General features: G+C 47.6%; 10 protein-coding genes across 10 annotated transcripts; 8 read left to right on the plus strand and 2 right to left on the minus strand.

The window, feature by feature from the left end:
* Nucleotides 1-142: 142 nt before the first annotated feature.
* On the plus strand, nt 143-2,058 carry PEX2_051990 (glycoside hydrolase family 32 protein; the record flags this gene model as incomplete). Its single annotated transcript, XM_016742474.1, has 2 exons — nt 143-1,890; nt 1,941-2,058. 2 exons carry the CDS (start codon nt 143-145, stop codon nt 2,056-2,058), a joined length of 1,866 nt encoding a protein of 621 aa, XP_016592914.1.
* A 569-nt stretch (nt 2,059-2,627) lies between these two features.
* PEX2_052000 (uncharacterized protein) lies at nt 2,628-4,772 on the minus strand (the record flags this gene model as incomplete). Its single annotated transcript, XM_016742475.1, has 2 exons — nt 2,628-4,010; nt 4,152-4,772. The coding sequence occupies 2 exons, from the start codon at nt 4,770-4,772 to the stop codon at nt 2,628-2,630; spliced, it is 2,004 nt and encodes a 667-aa protein (XP_016592915.1).
* A 1,424-nt stretch (nt 4,773-6,196) lies between these two features.
* Nucleotides 6,197-7,688, minus strand: PEX2_052010 (MCT family MFS transporter; the record flags this gene model as incomplete). Its single annotated transcript, XM_016742476.1, has 5 exons — nt 6,197-6,350; nt 6,404-6,501; nt 6,553-7,329; nt 7,385-7,601; nt 7,654-7,688. 5 exons carry the CDS (start codon nt 7,686-7,688, stop codon nt 6,197-6,199), a joined length of 1,281 nt encoding a protein of 426 aa, XP_016592916.1.
* Nucleotides 7,689-8,225: 537 nt separating this feature from the next.
* On the plus strand, nt 8,226-10,205 carry PEX2_052020 (transcription factor domain-containing protein; the record flags this gene model as incomplete). The annotated part of the gene is made up of 2 exons (XM_016742477.1): nt 8,226-9,085; nt 9,137-10,205. The coding sequence occupies 2 exons, from the start codon at nt 8,226-8,228 to the stop codon at nt 10,203-10,205; spliced, it is 1,929 nt and encodes a 642-aa protein (XP_016592917.1).
* A 220-nt stretch (nt 10,206-10,425) lies between these two features.
* Nucleotides 10,426-11,418, plus strand: PEX2_052030 (Sirtuin family; the record flags this gene model as incomplete). The annotated part of the gene is made up of 1 exon (XM_016742478.1): nt 10,426-11,418. The coding sequence occupies one exon, from the start codon at nt 10,426-10,428 to the stop codon at nt 11,416-11,418; it is 993 nt and encodes a 330-aa protein (XP_016592918.1).
* A 204-nt stretch (nt 11,419-11,622) lies between these two features.
* PEX2_052040 (cupin domain-containing protein) lies at nt 11,623-12,219 on the plus strand (the record flags this gene model as incomplete). The annotated part of the gene is made up of 1 exon (XM_016742479.1): nt 11,623-12,219. One exon carries the CDS (start codon nt 11,623-11,625, stop codon nt 12,217-12,219), a length of 597 nt encoding a protein of 198 aa, XP_016592919.1.
* Nucleotides 12,220-12,586: 367 nt separating this feature from the next.
* Nucleotides 12,587-13,138, plus strand: PEX2_052050 (cupin domain-containing protein; the record flags this gene model as incomplete). Its single annotated transcript, XM_016742480.1, has 1 exon — nt 12,587-13,138. The coding sequence occupies one exon, from the start codon at nt 12,587-12,589 to the stop codon at nt 13,136-13,138; it is 552 nt and encodes a 183-aa protein (XP_016592920.1).
* A 325-nt stretch (nt 13,139-13,463) lies between these two features.
* PEX2_052060 (bifunctional pyridoxal-dependent decarboxylase/aldehyde reductase) lies at nt 13,464-16,576 on the plus strand (the record flags this gene model as incomplete). Its single annotated transcript, XM_016742481.1, has 5 exons — nt 13,464-13,512; nt 13,581-14,511; nt 14,573-15,133; nt 15,516-15,750; nt 15,809-16,576. The coding sequence occupies 5 exons, from the start codon at nt 13,464-13,466 to the stop codon at nt 16,574-16,576; spliced, it is 2,544 nt and encodes an 847-aa protein (XP_016592921.1).
* Nucleotides 16,577-18,277: 1,701 nt separating this feature from the next.
* On the plus strand, nt 18,278-19,902 carry PEX2_052080 (Sodium/calcium exchanger membrane region; the record flags this gene model as incomplete). The annotated part of the gene is made up of 8 exons (XM_016742482.1): nt 18,278-18,319; nt 18,358-18,584; nt 18,645-18,647; nt 18,711-18,906; nt 18,961-19,227; nt 19,271-19,353; nt 19,407-19,817; nt 19,872-19,902. 8 exons carry the CDS (start codon nt 18,278-18,280, stop codon nt 19,900-19,902), a joined length of 1,260 nt encoding a protein of 419 aa, XP_016592922.1.
* A 1,215-nt stretch (nt 19,903-21,117) lies between these two features.
* Nucleotides 21,118-21,792, plus strand: PEX2_052090 (Acyl-CoA N-acyltransferase; the record flags this gene model as incomplete). Its single annotated transcript, XM_016742483.1, has 2 exons — nt 21,118-21,511; nt 21,581-21,792. The coding sequence occupies 2 exons, from the start codon at nt 21,118-21,120 to the stop codon at nt 21,790-21,792; spliced, it is 606 nt and encodes a 201-aa protein (XP_016592923.1).
* Nucleotides 21,793-22,571: the final 779 nt, after the last annotated feature.

The raw sequence follows: 22,571 nt of genomic DNA on the forward strand, positions 1-22,571 counted from the left end.
AACTTGGCCCATATTGATGAAGACGATCTTTCTATTGGCTCCTGTCTTCACCTAATCTCGGTCAATTTATTTTGGCCAAATTAGAAATATAAAAGTCCTTATATCTCGTGGAAAGCTCCAGGAGCTATCCAAGATCTACACCATGAAGCTCTCAAGTGCAATCACCGTGGGTTTGGCAAACTGGGCATTGGCTATCAATCTCCATAACTCCCCGCTTGATTACAACTCAGCCCCGCCAAACCTTTCTACCTTGGCAAATGCTACCCTTTTCGACACATGGAGACCCAGAGCCCATCTCCTCCCTCCCTCTGGGAAGATAGGCGACCCATGCGGGCATTACACTGATCCTAAGACTGGTCTCTTCCATGTGGGTTGGCTGCACGATGGAATTGCAGGAGCTACAACCGATGATCTCGCTACCTATAAAGATCTCAATCCTAATGGAGCTCCAGTAATTGTCTCCGGAGGAAAGAACGATCCCCTTGCTGTCTTCGATGGCTCTGTCATTCCAAGCGGCATCAATGGCCTGCCAACTCTTTTGTACACCTCTGTCTCGTACCTTCCAATTCATTGGTCTATCCCCTACACCCGGGGAAGCGAGACACAATCCCTGGCTATTTCCTATGATGGTGGACGCAACTTCACCAAGGTCAACCAAGGCCCCGTGATCCCTACGCCTCCGTTTGCTCTCAATATCACCGCTTTCCGTGACCCCTACGCTTTCCAGAGCTCTATTCTGGACAAATCTGTCAACAGCACCACGGGAACCTGGTATGTCGCCATCTCTGGCGGTGTCCACGATGTCGGCCCTTGCCAGTTCCTCTACCGTCAGCATGACGCAGATCTCCAATATTGGGAATATCTCGGTGAATGGTGGAATGAGCCCGTTAACACCACTTGGGGTAAAGGTGACTGGGCTGGCGGATGGGGCTTCAACTTCGAGGTTGGCAACGCCTTCGGTCTGAATACAGAGGGCTACAGTGAAGATGGCGAAATTTTCATGACCCTCGGTACTGAGGGTTCAGGACTCCCCATTGTTCCGCAAGTCTCTTCCATTCACGATATGTTGTGGGTGACCGGAAACGTCACAAATGACGACTCTGTCACCTTCAAGCCAACCATGGCCGGTGTCCTTGACTGGGGTCTGTCGGCGTATGCTGCTGCAGGCAAGATCTTGCCAGCCAGCTCTCAGGCATCCAAGAAGAGCGGTGCCCCCGATCGTTTCATTTCCTACGTCTGGCTCACCGGAGATCTATTTGAGCTGGCGAAGGGATTCCCCACCGCTCAGCAAAACTGGACCGGTGTTCTCTTGCTGCCGCGCGAGCTGAATATCCGCACCATCCCTAACGTGGTGGATAACAAACTTTCACGCGAGTCCTTGACTTCGTGGCGTGTGGCCCGCGAAGGTTCTGGCGAGCTCGATCTCGAAACAATGGGAATCTCAATCGCCAGGGAGACTTACAGCGCTCTCACTTCTGGCTCGTCGTTTGTCGAGCCTAGTAAGACATTGTCGAAGGCTGGGCCGGTGCCATTCAAAACCTCACCCTCAAACAAGTTCTTCGCTCTGACAGCCAATATCTCTTTCCCGGCCTCCGCTCGCGACTCTGGTATTCAAGCTGGTTTCCAGGTGTTGTCCTCTGCTCTTGAGTCTACAACTATCTACTACCAATTCTCCAACGAGTCCATCATCATCGACCGTAGCAACACAAGTGCCGCGTCGAAAACAACTGATGGAATTCTCAGTAATAACGAGGCCGGCCGTCTGCGTCTCTTCGACGTCTTGAAAAATGGAAAGGAACAAATTGAGACTTTGGAGCTCACTATCGTGGTGGACAATGGAGTACTGGAAGTCTATGCCAATGGACGCTTGGCTCTGGGCACTTGGGCTCGGTAAGTTACTCTTGTTTCCTGAATATTGGTCAACAACTAACAACCTGTAGGTCTTGGTACGCCAACTCCACTGGAATTAACTTCTTCCACAACGGAGTGGGAGAAGCGACATTCGATGATGTGACGGTCTTTGAGGGACTGTACGATGCCTGGCCACAAAGAAAGTGAACGAAACCCCGTTATTGAAAGTCCTCGGTAATACCCTTCTTCCGAGAAGTGATACAGTCTATGTATGTCCATGTGTAGATGAATGTATATAGTCGTGGTAGTTTGCATATCGCGCCGATGAGAGGCTAGGACAAATGAATTATTTACCTACTGGTTTAGCGGCTTAGAAACTAGAATCTTAAATCGCTAATCTAAATAGGCACTAGTAGGGATACCTTGAAATGAAGGGCCCTGATAGAGAATTCAGCGCTGTATAAGTGACATACAACAGATCCACGGGTGTCTTCTTCCCGATTAAGTAACTCAATTTTTACACACTGGGCAACTTTGCCCGATGTGGAACCTGCACCTTAGTGTAACTGGCTGGTACGCCACCAATTTCCACCGCCGGCTAGCTTATTAGCAGTTCAACTAACCACTAAAACCGAGATCATTCAGCCACACACAGCTAGTCAACCATCTTCCTCGCCCTGGAAGCAAAAAAAGCACGAAGACAAAATTACCGATATAGTGAACCCAAACTGCTATTTGCTGAATTTAACCTGTGCTATAATAATTGGTGGCCGGATTTATACAGGTACACCGTGACATGTCCGCGTCCCTGAAGGGCTAACTACAATATCCGCCTCCATGTGTTCAATAGGTGCCCAAAAGCTGTAATAGCCCACCTCAGAAGATTGAACTTCTCTAGCGCGATGTCGCTCCGCTTCCGAGTCATCTTTCCATTTCTGTGCCTCGGCCGTACCGATAGGCCAATCTCCCGTCTGGTCCATTATTGTGTCTGCGATCTCTTGAGGCAACTTGGTAAAACAGGCCATTTCACCGAGAACTGCGTCTCGCCACTCTTTATGCTGTTGAGCGGGTACATTCTGAGTGGAGCAGATGCGGTAATGAGGGTCAACCAGGAAAAGGGAAATGAATCGTTGGTGACCAGGTCGACTTTTGTCGTCCAGTGTAAATGGTCTTGTTTTGTAACGAAGGCTATTGGACCAGGCGAGGAATCGACCCTGGTTTGTGCCCACCGAGCCAAATGTTTGAAGCTTTCGTGGACGGTACTCCTCTCCTTCGAAGAGCGGGAGTCCGAATATCTTGTGCATGGCGTCAACACCCAGTCTAAACTCGAATGGGTTGATGTCGTCTTCTTGTTGGAAGGAAATACGTGCATCGGTGATATTCTCAACGTCGTAGTAGTACCTTGTCACACCGACGATATGCTCATTCCGTAGACCATCCACGTGGAAATCATCATCTCCTTGATATGACGGGTTTTCTGGCGTGAGATCGATACTGGACACGCGAATAACAATTTGAAGTCCCTGCTCACGGAAATCATCTTGTAGTGAAATGGACTGGTACATGTGATCGGTGTGCGGAGAGTCGCCACGGTCTTCCCTTCTATCGATGAACGGTTTGGCTGTTTTTCCGCTCTTCCAATCCTCGTAGGAGTAAGAAGCCCCAGCCTCTGGGTACTTGAATGTATGTAGTCTTTCCCACTTCCATTCTATTGGTTTGTTCCAAAGGTCCGCTGATTCCCATGACTCGCACATACTGGGAGTAATTGAGCCAATTATATCCTCTGGTTCATCCTGTGGCTCCCACGGATCCTGGTGCTGGACACGGTATTTCTGGTCAAGTTCCGGTAATGAGAGATACTCTTTTGCTTTGATACAATAATCATCCCATGTCTCTTGTGTCCAGGTTCCACCAGGCAGCTTGTCTTTCCAGAGCCAGGGTTCAAATGTGCCCCATATTTCGTCAGGCTCAATGGCTTCGAACCCGAATGTTTTGATGCGTAGCGGGTATCGACTTGTTGTTCCTTTCTTCAAAACATCATTCCAGGGCTCTAGGCTTAAGCTGATGAGCTGTTCAATTGACGCATATGCTTTGGTATGTTTTGGGTGTAGGTTGTTGATGTAGGACGCAATCCGCATCACTTTACCCTCGTCCTCAAACTTGACCTCGCATGGCAATCACTGAAACTTGTTTGACCAAAGTGATGATCCTATTGTTGTAGGGTGTAGTTCTGGGGTGGTCGGGATGTGAACGTTGAGTTCAGTCGTTGGGAATGAGATGCATTTTTCGCTCATGCGGACCTGACCTCCTTGGTTCAGAACAGCAGTCCGACCGTAGGCGAGCATGAAAAGTGACGGGTCGACCAGTTCAAGGATGGAGCCCAGATCTTTTTCTTTTAGAGGCAGCTTTGAATGACGGTTCAATATATGACCAAGTGAGTCTTGCAAAGATTCCTGTAAGTTGCTTGCAACTAGCAGATCGGATTTGCAGACACCAGAATCGGCATTCAATATGAGGACATATCCCTTCTTGGTGGAATGGAGGGCCTTATCCCGAAGCTCCTGAATGCACCAGTTCCAGGTGTTTGCCGAAACCAAGTCCATATTGAAATCGATGTCCCATTCATATCTTGAATCGCTTCCCAGCGTTGAGTCTAACTTGGCTTCGGTATACCACTCGGTGACCACATTTTCATCAAAGATGTCCTGTTCCCAGTTTTTCTTGTCGGTCACATGTTCTATGAGACGAAGGAGCAATACTTCAGGCCTTGTAAGACGCGGGGTGTGACCCTTGTTTCTTGAGTGTGCGGGAGGCCCATGGGCGAACCGCTCATTGACGTCGAGCTCATAATTCACAGGAATGGCATTGATTCCAGGGACCCGAAGTGGAAATTTACCACTGTTGTCCATCTGGATAATCATTTTCTCTGATTGGGTAAAAAAAGAGGATGGAATGGCCGGCCAAGCTGAGAAAAGAAAAGTCACAAACATTGCAGAAGCCCAGATGACACCTGATTCCTCAGGCACCAAGAAAAGCTTGCCTTGAAAATCACTTCGAGCATTTACTTCGCACATGCTCCAAATTCAAAAGCTATTAGCAATTGAAAATTTTTCCAAAACAAATCCCGCGGGATATGTTTGATAATGTGGTTATATATATTACCGGCTATCGACGACTGTTATTTATTTCCTGACTATTTACACAACCACGTAGATTTTGCTCAGAAAATCTGGAAATGCCTATTATCATAAGAATTGGCCTGAATCGGCATTGGATGAGATTTAGATAGATTGAAATCGAGATTAAAAGTGAGTTACAAATATGTTTCATATAATATGAGGTGTGGAAGGAATATAGGAAGGTAGGAACATTGAGAGTGTCGTTAGACTTAGTAAACAGGATATAGCTGGACAATTATTGAGTTTGTCCCTTTCTTTTTTTGTAATATATTCTGCTAAATCTCAGCCCCGGAATTTACGGCCACCTAAGGAATAGTCATATAGGAATAAATATATCTCCTTAGCACTCTCTACCCCAAACCCAGTTTCCAGATATTAGAAAACTGTAAGGGGCGCGGAGGGTACGATAAATTCATAAACTTGTGCTCTAATCTGATGCCTAAATAGCACGTTTGTTGTAATGTAGGAAACATACTACACTTTTATCTGCTGCCCTTGGCTAATAGAATATATAATTAATATCTACAAAGTTAAAAAGGGCAATATATGTTTGGCCCTAGCGGGATTAAACTATCTCAAAGTAGGGAACTCAGGAGTTTAATAAAAGTACCTCAGGCTAGGCTGCCAGTGCGAACCTATAGAGTGACTAACTTATGTATCTGCCTCGGGTATAAATGTATTCTATAATAATAAACAGAGAGTTGGAACTGTTAAGATCACCTAATCCTATATATCAGGACTAGCAGCTACATAAATAGCTCTCTCTCCCTCTTCTTCTTCTTTTCCCCTTTAGCGCAGTTAGGGGAATTCCACTATCACTATAAAAGATAAGTCAATATAATAGGTAGTATACAGAGAATATGTATCGGTAAGCAGTAAAATCTATCATAATAGTGCAAAGCGAGAGAAATGATACTTCTAAAAATTAAGGTTTTTCTTACCTCTTGACTAAGTAAGCAGATAGAATTAAGGAGTTTATATTAGATTTGAATCGAAACTCTATATTCAAATAACACATTTTCGAGCCACAGTCATGCCCGAACAAGATTACCACGGTTCCAAAGGCTCTGTCCCGCTAGCAGGATAGCCTTGTATTAAACCCACCCTTCACATAATAAGCTGGAGTATCGAATAGAATAACAAAAGCCTGCCCTCATGGCAAAATACTAGACAATAGCTCGAAGCTCTCTATTTTGTGCCAGACGCGCAGCAATCAAAAGGACGCCACCAAGTAGCAAGGAGACCCCCGAATATATTGACAGGGAAAGATACCCATATCTTTCAACCAAAGCACCACTGATGGGCACATTTGCCATAGCACTGTAATTTGTGTCAGCATCTAACATTATCTTTCCGAGAGATTGTGGTCATACGATAGAGCTGTAGAACCTGACACAGTCCCGATTGCCAAACCAAGAGTGGTAGAAGTAGCAACCTGAGCAGCACAAGCTTGCTGGAGGGATAGAATTCCCTACAATTCTAGTTAGTATTTGAAGGTTATTATCATTCGAGAGTTACTCACTCCGGACGCAAAGCCGTATGCAGCGCACCAAATTACCAGGCCGGCCACAGATGTCACCTTAGTCCAGCACAATGCAATAATCCCTGCGGACATGGTGGCAATGATGCAACAGTTGAATTTTCCGTACTTATCAGCAATGATGCCAGGGAGGACTCTCCCGGGGAACGAAGCACCATTCACAATGGAAACAGTATAAAATGCCAGAGATGTCGAGAATCCTTTCTCAACTGCGTAGGAAGTTGTGTAGAAGAACGGCGAGAACATGCCAAAGTATATGATGAACACCGCGAGGCACAGTAGCTGCAACGATGGCTTTCGGACAAGGGCCAGAGCTTCTGCCTTGTGACTCTGCGGTATGTCCTTTTGCTCAGTGATAATTTCGTCACTTCGCTGGCTTGAATCGCGACTCTCCAAATTCGTCTTGGGTGTATCCGGAGATTTGGCCACTGCACAAGAAAAGATAAAGCAAGGAATCATGACAAAGCTGACAATTCGCATTGTCCAGGGAAATCCAATGCTGGGATGTTTGATCAATCTGTCGATTACAATGGGCCAGATAATCCCACCGAGCGAGGAACCTGCAAGAACAATCCCCATCGCCGCAGCACGCTTCAATTTGATATATTGTCCGACCAATGCGAGCATTGGCCATGTCGCCAGACCCATGGAAATACCAAATACGACACCCTGGGCGAGCAAGAATTGATAGAACTCCTTGCAAAGCGAAGTCATCATAAGTGCAAAAACACACCCGAATGAGCCAACATATACCATAAGCTGTTCAAAGGAACCATGAGTTTCTCTCCCAATCATCGAGAAGGAGAATCCTTACCTTTGGTCCGAAAATATCAAGCATTGCTCCTGCCCCGACAGATGTAGAAAACAGAAAGAATATTGAAATAGCCCCAATCCATGCGACGGTAGATGTGGAGCTTGAGGATAGCTGGTTCTTCGTGTAATACTCTTCGAAGATACCGAACGAGTTCATGAAGCCCACTGTGCAAAACGCACACGTGAAGGCGCCGAATATGGCAAGCCATGCTCGGGGCCTAGAAGAGTCAGAGATCAGCTATGTTATAGCTTGAAGCGTATTTCACGTACGAGAATTCAGTTGGATGGCTATCCTTTTGTGACATTTTGCTGGTCAATAGGAAGCTCAAGCCCAGGAAAATGAGCAGAGCACTATAAAAATAAATGGCTCTGATTTGAAGCAAAAGAACTGCGGAACGCCATGATCTTTATAAGAAATTCAACTAATTAAATTCTCAAGGTAAAGAATCGCGCTCGGAGTCTCCGGGCAACTGTCTAGATGCTGCCCGGAGGCAGAATTGCCGGATATGGTTTAGCGTATCGGAGAGTCCGCGGAGCCTCCAGACGAACATCTACAGTCTCCTGCGCAAAACAAACGCCGATCGTACAATCTTTTTCGCTCTCGCCGTTCCAACTATTGCTCAAGTGTCTTCGGTGAGATTTGCAAGATGAAGCGAAGGCCAGATTCTGGATTCGTCACCCCAGGCTCAAAGAGACAGTCTCGGCAAGACCCCGTTTCCTGTGAGTCCTGTCGAAAGAAGAAGCTGAAGTGCGACAGGCAGCTTCCATGCAGTAGCTGCTCTGCGCGGAGACTGGAGTGCAGCTATGGCGGCTATGTCTCGGGGACAACACCTGTACAACACATGAGCCAAGCAGATCAGAGGCCCATGTTGGACGAGCGCATGTCTGCGTCACCTCGAACCTTGCAGTGGACTCCACAGCAGGACAGGGAAACACAGAGCCGCAATGGAAATGAGCCCCTTCTAACAGCCGATTGGCTTGAGACGATTGTTATGGGACACCGCGTCCCGAGTGCAGTTCCTGCCACGCTAAGGGCTGAGCTATCTCAGCACCGGGAACCCAACCGCTCGCCTTCACATCAAAATACCACACCTGGTGGTCAATTTCCTCCGTTGTGCGAACGGCTCGCCTCTCGCGAAAATCCGGCGACTATCCATCTGCCGTCATATCTGCCACCGCTAGCAGAAGCCCTAAGTCTATTTCGGTATTATTGCAAATACCTAGACTTTCAGTATCATCTCATCATACCCAGACATGTGGAGCAACAGATTAAGAATATTTATGAGCATGTTGCGCGGAATGGGTCCATCAATTTGGCTCATACCGCGCTACTGTTTGCTATCACTGCTGCCGCCCTGTATTACCAACTTCTGATAGAGTCACCCGAGCACGCAGAACCATTCAGTCAAGAACACACATTTCTGGCAGGGGCTGCATTGATCCAGAGCAATTATATACCTTATCCCAGCCTCGAAGGACTGCAAGCGACTATGGTCATTGGTCATCATCTGTCCAATATGAATGTGCCCCCCTCCGTCAGTCCGCTGTTTGTGCATAGGTCATTTGTGAGTCAAGCCATTAGTATGGGGCTTCATATTGTGGACTGTCCTCGGGTTGTGATCGAACGCTCAGCGAATGAGTTTGATAAAACAAATGTTGAGCTTAAACGGCGGCTGTGGTGGGACTTGGCAACATACGACTGGTACGTCGTGAACAGAGACCTTGCTGATACAATGACTGATGATATTTGAAGGTTGATAGGCTTTTTGAGCGGACCACAAGAGTGGACGTATTCGATCCACCCTCAGCATATGGTTGTACAACAGCCTCTCAATATTGAGGATGAGGACATCGACCATATCGAGAACGGTGTTCCTCTGTCTACTCCAACCGCAATGACATACAGTCTATGTCGATCGAAGTTGGCTGTTGTGTGTCGCCAAATAGTGGACGAGATGGCATACTTCCATTTCCATGAACAAGAGGTACCCTATGAGAAGATACTTGAGCTCGATCAAAAGCTTCACAAGATATGTGCTGAGCTTCCCAGTTTCTTTCGCTTTGATCAAACCTCTCGGCGTGAATACTCAGCGCTCTATCATGAGCGGCCAGCTCTTGCATGGCAGCGAGCTCTAGTACAACAGGGCTATCATTCACGGCTCTGTCGGTTGCATCGCCACTACCTAGTGCGTGGGGCAAAGGAGCCCAAATACTCCTATTCGCATGTCGTAGCTCTTCGATCTGCGCGCAAGGTGCTTGAAGTGAAACGCATTATGGATGAGGAAGAGCCTGTATTCACACCGCATAGCTCGGTCATATGGGCAGTCATGCACCACGTGTTCATGGCAGCTGCCATTCTTCTGATAGATGTGTGTTTCAACTGGGACGACATTCTGGCCGAGAAGCGAAAAGAGGAAGTACTCGATGCCTGTCGAATGCTCAGCCGGGCACAACAATCCTCGCCCATCGCACGTGAAGGAATCAAGGCCATGATGGGTATCTTGCGAAAGCATTGGAAACACGAAAAAAGAGTAAGCTCTCGTGACTTGCAGGAGCTTTCTGCATCTTCGAATTCAAATTCCGCAACAGTCAATGCCCCACAGCCGGATATCCCCACGCCTGCTTCGTTGGATCCCAAGAACATCACATTGCCCAATGCTCAATTGACGGTGTGCCCTTCAGAAGATGCATTGCTTACTCCATTGCCTCTTGAAGACTTATGGGCAGAGATGCTAGATAGCAGCGCTAATGTTGAGCTGAGCACACCAGACTGGACAGACTTGCTTACCGAGTTGACAAATGTTACTTTGCCAAGCGAGTAATAAAATTTCTGGCTAGATAGAAGATGGACATGTGACATGTATGATTTGGACGATCATGAGGCTCTGCTAGCAACCTAAGGCATTAAGGCGCCGACAGATACCCCTCTGTTTTGATGCTCCAAAATCAAAACAATCATTTACTTCCAACCACCACCCAGATCAAACAATACCCAAACTTAGAGACATGTCCAATCAGACCTCATATCATACAAATGCCAGTATGAACCCCGACATCAAATCAATCATCGACCGCATCAAGACTGGAAAAGTCACGCGAATCGTCGTCTTGACTGGAGCTGGAATCAGCACTGGAGCCGGAATCCCAGATTTCAGATCTCCAAACACAGGCCTGTATGATAAGCTCGCTCCATTGCGGCTCCCGTACCCAGAGGCAATTTTCCACATCAATTATTTCTCTCACACGCCTGAGCCATTCTACGCAATCGCCCGGGCACGTCACCCGGGAAATCTCAAACCGACTATCACCCATGCGTTCCTAGCACTGCTGGCAAAGAAGAATCTGCTCCATTTTCTTTTCACTCAAAATATCGATGGGCTTGAGCAAGATGCCGGGGTTCCTGCTGACAAGGTTCTCTGGGCTCATGGAAACTGGAAGAGTCAACATTGCTATAAGTGCAAGTCGCCATACCCCGACGATCTAATGAACAAAGCGATTTTAGCTGGTGAAGTGCCCTACTGCCTTAAGACCGGGTGCGGGGGTGCGGTCAAGCCAGATGTTGTATTCTTTGGGCAATCTCTGCCGGCTGAGTTTGACCAAAAGGAGAAAGAAGTCCTTGAGGCGGACTTGATGCTTGTCATGGGAACTAGTTTACGTGTGGCACCTTGCTCTAGGCTGCCAGGTCTAGTAAAAAAGGGAATTCCTCGGGTTTTGATCAACAATGAAAAAGCAGGAGATCTGGGTAATCGAGATGAAGATGTGTGTATCCTCGGAAGTTGCGACGATGGTGTTCGTCAATTAGCAGATGCACTTGGGTGGGGAGAGGACTTGAACGATCTCTGGAAGGAAGCAGTTGCTGCTAAAAAGGACGAGGAAATATTTGAGGGTGGCCCTAGCCTAGATGAGTGCATCGACAAATTGGCTAGTAGTATGAAGGACAGGATGAAGGTGTCAGATGGGCACAAACGAATGTTAGAAACTCATTTGAACAACAAGTTTGGGCAGATGATAGCGAAGGGCCCTACGCGCTCATAGAATGTGTGGCAATTTGACTTTGGCTCACCCTTGGAACAGAAATATGCTTAATCCTACTTGGGAATCTATAGAATGATGCCACCATGATGTGACAGTATTTCGTCAAGGATTTATTTGCTACTTCCCAACTTCAAGCGACTTTTGATGAATTTCTCATCTAATACCGCTTGTCTCTTTCTCAAATGCCATTTATATCAACTCATTATGCCCCCTTACCAGCCGAACCCACTTCCCTATATCCGCCGCTACATCACCACCCACAATACCGAGGGCGAATCAGTATTTGTCTCCCATGCACAAGTTCCCGACTACCTTCCGTCAACCCCGACCGGAGAGGATGGCGAGATTGCCCTGCTATACGCTACGACCAGTATGCCAGCCTCGGTTGACGCTGAGGCAGATGTTGCCATGTACGATGAGTTCCTACATCAACCTCCCGGAATCACAGTCGACAACGGAACCCTTTTCCGTCTAATTGATCTCCGTCCGGGAAAGGCGACCCCGATGCATCGGACAGTGAGCGTTGACTATGGTGTGATAATTGAGGGGGATGTTGATCTTTTGCTAGACTCGGGTGCGAGTCGACATATGCATCGTGGCGATGTGAGTGTACAAAGGGGTACTGCACATTCGTTCCGGAACCGGAGTGACACCGAGTGGTGTCGTATGCTGTTTGTGTATTTACCAATGGAGAAGTTGAATATTCAAGGGAAGGAGCTAAAAGCAGAGGTATATGATGAGGGATACGACAATCCGGACAACGGGGAAGGCGACAAGGGGGGTTCAAATGAGACTGAGTGAACAACAGCGAAGCTCTTATTTGCTGTTGATCAAAAAAATATGTTATCATTACCTGGATTTAGAGTGTTATGCCAGCAGTCAGACTGGAAGTTTTGTCCTTGCAGTTTGATACATTTTTAGCCCCCATCTTACCAATCTCATGATTATCAATCAGAACAGCGCGTATAAAATCCATGAATGACTGTCGAAATCTTTGAAGTGCTTGGTAATCTTCATCTCTGTCTCATTGACCCGCTATTTGACCAGTTCACAAGGCATATAAAGGCAGCAAGCCTCCCAACTTGCCTCATCTCTCTATTGTCATATCCGCACCTCGCTTCAGAGACTCTCTTTCAACTCCTCTTGTCCACAGCTCATTTTTCATATAATGGACACTCCAATTCGTCGCGTTATCGCAGGCCACGATGCTCAGGGAAAGGCGTATTTCGCTTCCGATGAAATTTTGACGCCATACGATCCCACATCTGCTCCGACATTCTCAACCCCGGGGCCTGACTCTGGGTTCGGGGTTATCCAGATTCACCGCTCGCGTGGCTTTCCAGTGGACAATATGCGCGAGCTCTCTGATCCACACAAAACTCTTGTCCCACTGGCTGACACCAAGGGTCCTTCCTGCCGCATCCTCGATCTACCCCCGGCAAATGCAGGCTGGTTCCATCGGACACTGAGCTTAGATTACGCTGTAGTGTTGTCCGGCACTGTCGGGTTCATCACAGATGGAGGCGAAGAGAAGATCCTAAATCAGCACGATGTCATTGTCTGCCGCGGCGCGAACCACGAATGGGTGAATCGAGGCAAGGATGTTGCTCGTATGTTTGTGGTGGTTGTCCCTAGCAGGGAGATTATAACAGAAAATGGGAAGAGACTGGAGAAGACACCCGCGGGCGACATTTATGATCCCAAGGAAGAGGAAGATTGAGCCGTGGGTGATGGGCTGAGGATGTACAAACATATACCTCGGAAAATCGGAATATTCCGAGCGGAAAGAAACCTTTGCGCACTCGGAACGTGGAATTGAAGTCCCGACGGAATTAATTCCAGACCTCCCCGCGCCTTTTCTTCGACATGTCTGCTTTTCCCACATATAAAAGATTTGCTTCCGCCTCAGTCTCACAAATTCCACTCGTACTCTTATTCTAAATTATTTTCTATATATTTTATTCTACTGTGTCGCCAATTACCGCACTTGCAGCTCTAGAACAAAAACGGTACCCCGCGTCGCAGATCTCTAGTTGACGCGCAGCATGGATCGCGACCAGTTCAAGACCGCGGCACACTCTGCCATCGATGATAGTACGAGCTATCCTGTCTTTGTACAAATTTGAGGCTCAATTGTTCAATCTAACCAAATTTTCTTGCAGTCATCAATTACTTCGACAGCGTCCCCGAGCGCCGAGTCCTACCCGCCGTCGAACCCGGATACCTTCGCCCTCTAATCCCAGAGAACCCGCCTGATGAACCAGAAGAGTGGGCAAAAATTCAGGAAGATGTTGACACCAAGATCAAACCCGGCTTGACCCATTGGCAGTCTCCGAATTTCATGGCATACTTCCCCGCCTGCGTGACATACCCCAGCATTCTGGGTGAAATGTACTCCGCCACATTCACTGCCCCTGCTTTCAACTGGCTGTGTTCGCCAGCATGCACGGAGATGGAGACGATTGTTATGGATTGGGTTGCGAAAGCTCTGGCGCTACCTGAGTGTTTCAGGAGTACGTCGGAGACCCATGGCGGCGGTGTGATCCAGAACAGTGCAAGTGATGCTATTGCGACTATTATTGTCGCCGCACGCGAGAGGCGTGTGCGGGAGCTGCTGCTTGCTGAAGGCCTGAAGGAGGGTACACCCGAGTACGACGACCGCAAATTCGATGTCCAAGCCAAGCTAGTCGTCATTGCCAGTGACCAAACACACAGCAGCGGCGCTAAGGGTGCCTTAGTTGCAGGCAGTCGCTTCCGCGGCGTGACCACCCGGCTGGAGGATAACATGGAAATGACCGGACCTCGTCTCCGTGAAGTTCTTGAGAAATGCGACAAGGACGGACTTACCCCGTACCACCTCACTCTGACCTTTGGCACGACAAACACATGCAGTGTGGACCGTTTTGCAGAGATCAAGGCAGTTCTGCAAGAAAGGCCGGCGTGGCAGCGTATTTGGGTGCACATTGATGCCGCCTATGCTGGTGCGTCGCTCGTTGCGGATGAGTGGCAGTATATTGCGAAGGACTTTGCGGAGGGTGTTGACAGCTTCAACACGAATATGCACAAGTGGCTGCTAGTCAACTTTGATGCTAGGTAAGCTCTTCACTCCAATCGCCCATGCGCAAATTTTTATCTTTGGTCTAACATTCACAAGCGTCCTCTTTGTCCGGAATCGCTTGGATCTGACGAGCGCATTGGATATCACACCAACATATCTGCGCAACCCATACTCGGATATGGGGAACGTAATTGACTACCGGAACTGGTCTATCTCTCTCGGTCGCAGATTCCGCGCGCTAAAGATTTGGTTCGTGATCCGAAGCTATGGTCTCAACGGCATGAAAGCGCACATCCGCAAGACCATCGATCTCGGTGACATTTTTGCTGGTTTAGTGCGCGGTCGGTCCGATCTATTTGAGATTGTCACTAAGCCAGGCTTTGGCTTGACCGTCTTCCGTGTCAAGAGCCCCCAGGCTGTATCTAATGGGGCCAGTGGATCGCCTGATCGCGTGGCCAAAGATGAAGTGGCTGACGGCCTGACCAAGAAGATCTCCGAGTTGGTCAACACGCGAGGCGAAATCTTCATCACCTCTACAGTCGTTGATGGCGTCTGTGTGATACGGGTGATTAGTGGCAACGCTCTAGCCGAAGAGAAGTATATCCGTAATGCCTTTGATGTTATCGTCCGTACAACGGAGGAGGTACTACAGGAGCAAAAATGAGATGAAGTGATGATCATGTGGTAGATATAGATACGTGACGATTGATGTCCACTATCCATACATACATAGCTAGACGATATAAACAACAAATAGAACAATAAAATACTCTCCCCTATTCAGCGTACCTTTTCAGCCTGATCTTGCTCCCCCACACTAATAGTCATGTGGATATTGTGGATATTAATATATCATCTCGCTTGCATATTCACCCCACGCGGGGTGGGCACTAGTATAATAAGTTCATTCCTATAAAGCACTTGTCAATATCCATCTTACCCCTCTAATTAAACCTATACCTAATAAGAATGTCTTCTCAAAAGCCCTCGTAAGTCGGTCTCCTCCTATCTCCGCGATACGTACTTATGATCCCAGGTGCATCCTCGTTACCGGCGCCACAGGGTTCATCGGCGCCCATGTCGTCGACAACCTCCTAGCTCGCGGATTCTCAGTCCGAGGGTCGACAAGATCAAAGCAAAAGGGAGATCAGATGAAGGCCGCACGTCCGCAGTACGCTTCAAAGCTTGATTTCGTTGTTGTGGAAGACTTCACCCAGATCGGAGTTTTCGATTCTGTAATGGACGGCATTGATGCAGTCATCCATGTAGCGAGCGTAGGCAACTCACAATTCTTTGTTTATGACTGACTGAACTTGCTAACATCTTTCACAGCCCTTCTTCTACGACACCACCAACAACGAGCAGGAATTGATCTTGCCTGCCATCAACGGAGTCAAGTCGATTCTTTCCGCCTCTGCCCAGCCAGGATCAAAAGTCCAGCGACTTGTCATGACATCCTCCTTCGCCTCAGTGGTTAACTTGAGCAGCACTCCGGCACCAGGATTTACGTATACTGCCGCAAACTGGAATCCGCTGACATACGAGGAGGCAATCGATCCAAAATCTGACTCTGTCACCGCATACCGCGGCTCCAAAAAGTTCGCCGAGCTCGCAGCATGGGAGTTTGTCAAGGAACAGAAGACCAAATTCGACCTAGTGACTCTCTGTCCTCCCATGGTCTTCGGTCCGGTAGTGCACCCCGTGCCGACAGTGGAGCAACTCAACGAGTCAAATATGATGCTCTGGAGTGTGGCTGCAGGTGCAGATCCACTTCCTAGGGCACGGGTCCCCGGTTGGATTGATGCTCGCGACCTTGCCGAGGTGCATGTCCAGGCTTTGCTCACACCCGAAGCTGGCGGGAAGCGATTTGTGGCTGCTTCGCCCGAGCCGTTCTCGTACGAATATGCTGCAGATATCATTCGCGATGCATTTGATTGGGCGAAGGAAACTGTGACAACAAATTACAAGATGGGTGAGAAGCCGAGTGCCTCTTATGGAATTGATGGAGAAACTGTAGCCCGGGAGTTGGGGGTGAAATATCGGCCCTTTAAAGAGACTGTTGTCGATTTGGTTGGGCAGATTCGGGAACTCGCAGCTTAAGGTATATGGATGCGAGGTAATATCTCCGGTTATATATGGAAAAGTTGATTTCATGAATTAAGCCTCTTCTCCGCCTTTTTCTGTGGTGACAGTCGTCAAAAGAATATCTTGCGTCGGTGTCATGGACAACTAGTACCTTTTATATCCTCACAGGTCATTTCCTAAACTGGATTAGCATCTGAGCTCTATGATGATATATTCACTGGCCCCCAGGAGGTACATTAGTACACTTAAAGCGCTAACCTAAAGATATATCAATTGAATATTGCAGTATAATGTCCTCTACTGTTACTGGCTTTGGGAAAGCACGCATGTTGGGGAGATATGAGTGATTAAACGAACCACTCTGAGGTAGGAAATTTCTTGGCAATGGATGCTCCGGAGGACCCGCCCCAGTTTTATGTCATCCAATATGGGCCGGAGCTTCCAGCCCTGGAGGGCTGAGCCCCTTTCACACTCGTAATCGTAAAGCCTCGTATGGGTCTATTTCCAACCTTGGAAGGTTGTCAGCCCGCTACATACGTCAATCCCTGCCTGCGGGGATTATTTGCATCCAATGCTAGAAACAGATCATCAACGAGCTGCCAACCTTGTTTTCTCCACACAATTTCCGTCATCATCTCCTTCTAGATGGAGATCTGTGGCTTAAGTGAGTCGTGATAGGATTCTCTAGTGGGGGTAGAATATTATGGCAGAACTTGTTTTTGTAGGCCAAGCATAGCAGCTTTGGATTGGTTATGTTGCAAAAGATTGATATCCGCACCCCTTTTTATTTGCGGCACTGTTCTAGACTACTTTGGGGTTAGCACCTCCAGTTCCGACTCTCACGTGATTGTTGATCCAACGTACAGTGGGGCTTTTCGTAAGGGTTCACCTACCGCCCTATGATTCTGCCAGTACTGCCGGTCTTAAAATAGCATGTATTCTATGAAATTCACAGTCAATATTGGAAAAGAAAAAGCAAGACTCAGATAATACGATTTATCAGCGTTTTTACACAAATACTTGACTAGCAATAAATCATAAGAAAGGTCATTTTGCTTCAATGTTCCGCTGATCGGAAAGTGCGCTAGTGTATCTCTGGTAGGCGGTAGGCTGGCGGTGTATGGCCCCCACACAACCCACTGTGCACTGCATAAGGGGAAGTTATATCGAATTATATGATGGCCAAGAGCCGCTAACTGGGAAGTGGTTTACACAGGCGTGCCACAAGGAAAAGGGGTTGTGCCGCGATCATCTCGCATGTCGATAATCAATTCCCGCAACCCCAATCCATACCTGTAACACACGCTCATTTTCAAACTCTCGTTTTCACATTCAGATGGCCATTCCGCCCTCAATTTTGGCATTTATATAGTGGTTTTAATCTTTCATTCTTTTTCAAGGGCCTTTTCAGGATGACCACAGCGAATGGTTCCAACGATAAGAACCTTCATGACATCAGTACTTCCGCTGGAAGCTCAAGTGACGAGCATGCCGCCCTGAATACTTCTTTCGAATCCGACCCCAGGTCTAGTGGTTCCTATCCTTGTCAATATGAAATAAGCAGTGAGTCCCATACTTCAAATTCGTCTGGCCAAAGCTGACGTAGTTCTTATCGTTATCAAGGACAAGCCGAGCTGGCCTCCACGAATTCCGGCCCAGACGACATCTTCCATAAAGTGAAAAACTTTCTTCGACCCGACAAAACACAAATCCCCAATGACGGCAGTTCGTCTGGTTGGCCCCATCATGGCAGACCCTGTAATTCAATCTCCATATTCAAACAACAGACAAAACAGATTGTCAGTCCCAGGATCGTCTTCTCGGGTGCATTCGCCGCATCGGCAGTCATTATCTCCAATACCCAAAGCCCGGCGCTTGTAATATTCATCTGGAACCTCCTTGCTATTGTGCCGCTGTCGATCACGCTCACAGAAGCTACTGAGAGGATCTCTAAGGATTTGGGTGAGACCGCTGGCGCTCTCCTCAACATCACCATAGGGAATCTAGCGGAGCTTATTATTTTGTGAGTCCCAGGCTTGGAAGTCCCTCCATTTTCAATCAATATATACTGACTAGCACATAGCATGTAAGTTTTCATATAGCACCAAGTTGACTACCTTGGCGCTGAGTCGAAACTAATCTACTATAGCACTGCTTTGATGAAAAACAACATTAAAGTAGTTCAATCATCACTCCTCGGGTCCATCCTTGTGAACCTTCTGCTCGTCCTCGGGTCTGCAATCATAGCAGGCTGTATCTCAAAGAGTGATGTGACGTATAACACTGATCTCACACAGTCATTTGTGGGACTTCTCAACCTCACAATCTCTTGCCTCATGATACCAGTAAGGCGATGTTTGAAGTATTCTAATTACATGTGGTGCTAATCTTAAACATAGAGCGCTTTCTATGGCAGCGTGAAGAGCGTCACTTCTGCTGATCATATGTCATTGTCCTTCAGCAGGGGGGTGTCCATCATCCTCCTCGGCACTTATTTCTTATACCTTTTCTTCCAGTTCAAATCACACGCTCACTTGTTCCACTCTACACGGCTTCAAGTGCCACATCCAACCGACCCTCAGCAATATACAGACGACCTCGAATCACATCCCACTCAGGTCGGAAGCGCAACGAGCAGAGATATTCGGCAGCTAGAGATGCAAGAGGTGCGATCACGATCATGTTCAGTCGACGCACACACAGCATCAGCAATGCCACTATTTCACAACGAGCCATCCGAAGGAAGAACGAGCCTCCACAGACAAACGGAGCCACCTATCGGAGACTATGGAGTATGTAGCTGTGAACGCTATGCTGTTAGGTCCAGCCGAGCTATATCAGTCAGCCTCCTCGCCCTATCAACAATTCTCATCGCCGTATGCGCCGAATACTTTTCCTCGAGCTTCTCAACGCTCAATGACCAGGGCGTCCTCGGTGAATCATTCGTCGGTTTGATCATTATTCCCATCGCCGGAAATGTGGCTGAGAATGTTACTGCGGTTGTCGTGGCCTCAAAAAACCAAATGGATCTTGCTATCAGTGTTGCTCTTGGATCAGCCATTCAAATCGGTCTCTTGGTTTCACCTGCAATGGTGCTTATTGGCTGGGCTCTCGACAAACCTATGACCTTGCACTTTGATAGATTCGAAATGGTCACGCTGATTGGAGCTGTTCTTTTGGTCGATTTCATCGTTCTCAAAGGAAAGACCAATTATTTGGAGGGGGCTATCTTATGTGCCTGCTTTGCGGCTATTTCGTATGTGCACTCAGTCTATTCTTTGAAGATCCAATGCTAACATGCCCGATATAGTGTTGGCGCATACTTGTTGCCTCTCACATGAGACGGTTGTTCCAACAGCGCTAATCTGTGGACGGTAGGACGGTCTGCTCGGACCTGGGCTTGTCGATTCTTACCGTCTGCCCCTCAATCTTCTTGTTATTATTCAATGTAAATATGAATTGTAGATAAAGCCATGAAACCGTAATCAAATTTTAAATTTATTTCATCTCAATCTCGCTCGCTTCATCGTATCCCGAAAATCCAAGCCGAAGCCACCCGTTGAAGAATAAGCGTCATTCGGGAAGTGGATATCAGGCTATGAAACATTCCCCTGATCCTATCCTGCTTGAATGATCTTTGTTCTGACTTCTCGCCCTTCAAACCTAAATCGGTTTGGATCGTCGAAACTGTCGCACGACTCCCGCCAAGCTAATTCGAAACAACACTGCAATATATGTGAGCCCACGGAGGATTCTGTCCAATCTATTCCGTGCTTCCATACGTTTTCAATTGAATTGATGCCTTCATCCTGTCGAACACCTGAGACTTCCAAGTCATCCGCATGGTAAGCCACGTGGGGACAAGATGCGACTTCCGCAAAGATCAATAAAGATCAGCGGTGGATATTGAACTCACTTTAATTCTATACATTATGCGCCCTTTGATGTTTATGACACAAGATATATTGCTTCGATATTACTTTGATACCGGCCCGGACAATCTTCGCTGCTTCTGCTTGCCTCATTCGGCGCTAGCCTTGACCAGTCCGCTACCTCTATCACCGAAATACGCGTTCTTCCCCACACCCTATGTGATTACACTTGCGCAAACTCGCATACCATCACCGTTTGGGGTCACCTGTACCGACACCTAGAAACACGACCCACACCTTCTAGATCCTAAACCCTGATGCTGAGAAGATTGGCATTGTTGTTTCTAGTGACTTTGAGTCAACTTGTACATAAATAACTCCTTTAAACATGACTAGCTCAAGAAGGGAACTACACTTGAGTGACCCTACAGGGGTTGCCCCTGCTTTTTTTATATTTGATATACTTCCAATATTATTGTTTAAAGTTTTATATGATTTAGACCTGCATGTTACACGCCAATGAGCAAAGATTCCCTTCTATGTACTTCATTATTGGGTGTTTGACTCAGACTTCAAATAGTTGCGATTATTTCAAATCAACTTAGCCTTGGCCGCTAGCCCAGTCGACCCCACTGTATACTCAAAACTACCCCTCGACAACAACCAAGAGATAAAACGCCCAGAATGTCTACTCCAAATTCTCTAGTCTTAGAGCCCGCCACTATACAAGACCTCCCCGCCATTACAGAGCTATGGTTCACCGTGTTCAACGATCCCGGCATGCGCCACCTAATCCCAGACACGCCAGGGGCGCGTGATTGGTTCACCGCAGCCAACCGCAGCGACATGCTCACAAAGCCCTATCAAAAATACCTCAAAGTCATCGACCCCAATACAAAAGACGCCCAAGACCAGGCACGGATAGTCGCATATGCGAAATGGGACCTGGCCATGCCCGACGAGCGCGGGGCTCGGTTCCCGCCTTGGCACGGGGACATGCCTGGCCAGGATTGTGATTCTTTCTTTGGGGGGCTGGAGAAGGAGCGCAAACGTGTGATGGGTGATGGGAAGCATTACTGTAAGTCTAATCCTTGACCGCTAGCCGCTACATGCTGTGTGACTGTACCTTTGTTGACGCACTAGATAGACCTTGATATGCTCGGTACGCATCCCGACTACCGCCGTCGCGGGGCAGGTTCTATGCTTGTTCGCTGGGGATGCGAAATTGCGGACCGCGAGGGTCTTAGGGCGTATATCGACGCTAGTAAGGCTGGTGTTCCATTGTATGCGAAGCATGGGTTCGTGGATCACAGTGACCCCGCTAAACCGAGTGATATTGCACCGATGGCTCGAGGATAGATCTATGTTATGCCATCGGTTGATTATAGTTACTCCTAGGAGGTATGTTGAACGTTGTACTCCATATCGGAGTTGCAGCTATTCGGATTATAGACAAAAGGAGTAGTCAAATGGAACATTCGGACTTTCTTCCATCATGGCTGTATGTCTTCTTTTCGCACGGTAAACCAATACCGATATTCCACATGATCATTTGATCATTTGATCAATGAAACGGCTCTACCAATAGTTTACCTAATTCGAAAACAAAAGTCCTCCCTCCAAGAAAAAAGAATTAAAAAAAAACATATCTCGACCCCTCATCACTACAAAATAGAATACTCGGTACTCGTCTACTCGCCGGCCGAAAGTTCTATCACACACATATCACATCAAAAATAGCTCTTTCAATAACTGTTATATCAAATTTACAGTTGCCAAGATCATAAAAGACCAGTCTCATCTCTTTTCAGCATTGTCGCACCCCGCAACCCCAGCAATAGTTGGCCACGAACAGCACATGTGCATTTTTTCTGATGCAGGACAAGACTGCCAATATCTAAAATTAATATCACCCATGTTGTGCCGCCCCGGAGACCGATGCAACATCTTAGTTGTCAGCAACACAAACGGGTCATCACGGATCCCAACTTGGTTGCAGGTGAGTTCTAAAAATGGTAAGAGATGTGCGTTAGCAGGGATTAGGTGCAGAAGCTGGGCTTGGTAATCCACACTGCAGCTCCGTCCCTGTTGATTTTCCAGGTCCCAATTTCGAGTGCTGGACTCCAATGTTGCAATGT

The sequence above is a fragment of the Penicillium expansum genome (genome assembly GCF_000769745.1).
Source record: "Penicillium expansum strain MD-8 chromosome Unknown contig167, whole genome shotgun sequence".
Taxonomy (NCBI): domain Eukaryota; kingdom Fungi; phylum Ascomycota; class Eurotiomycetes; order Eurotiales; family Aspergillaceae; genus Penicillium; species Penicillium expansum.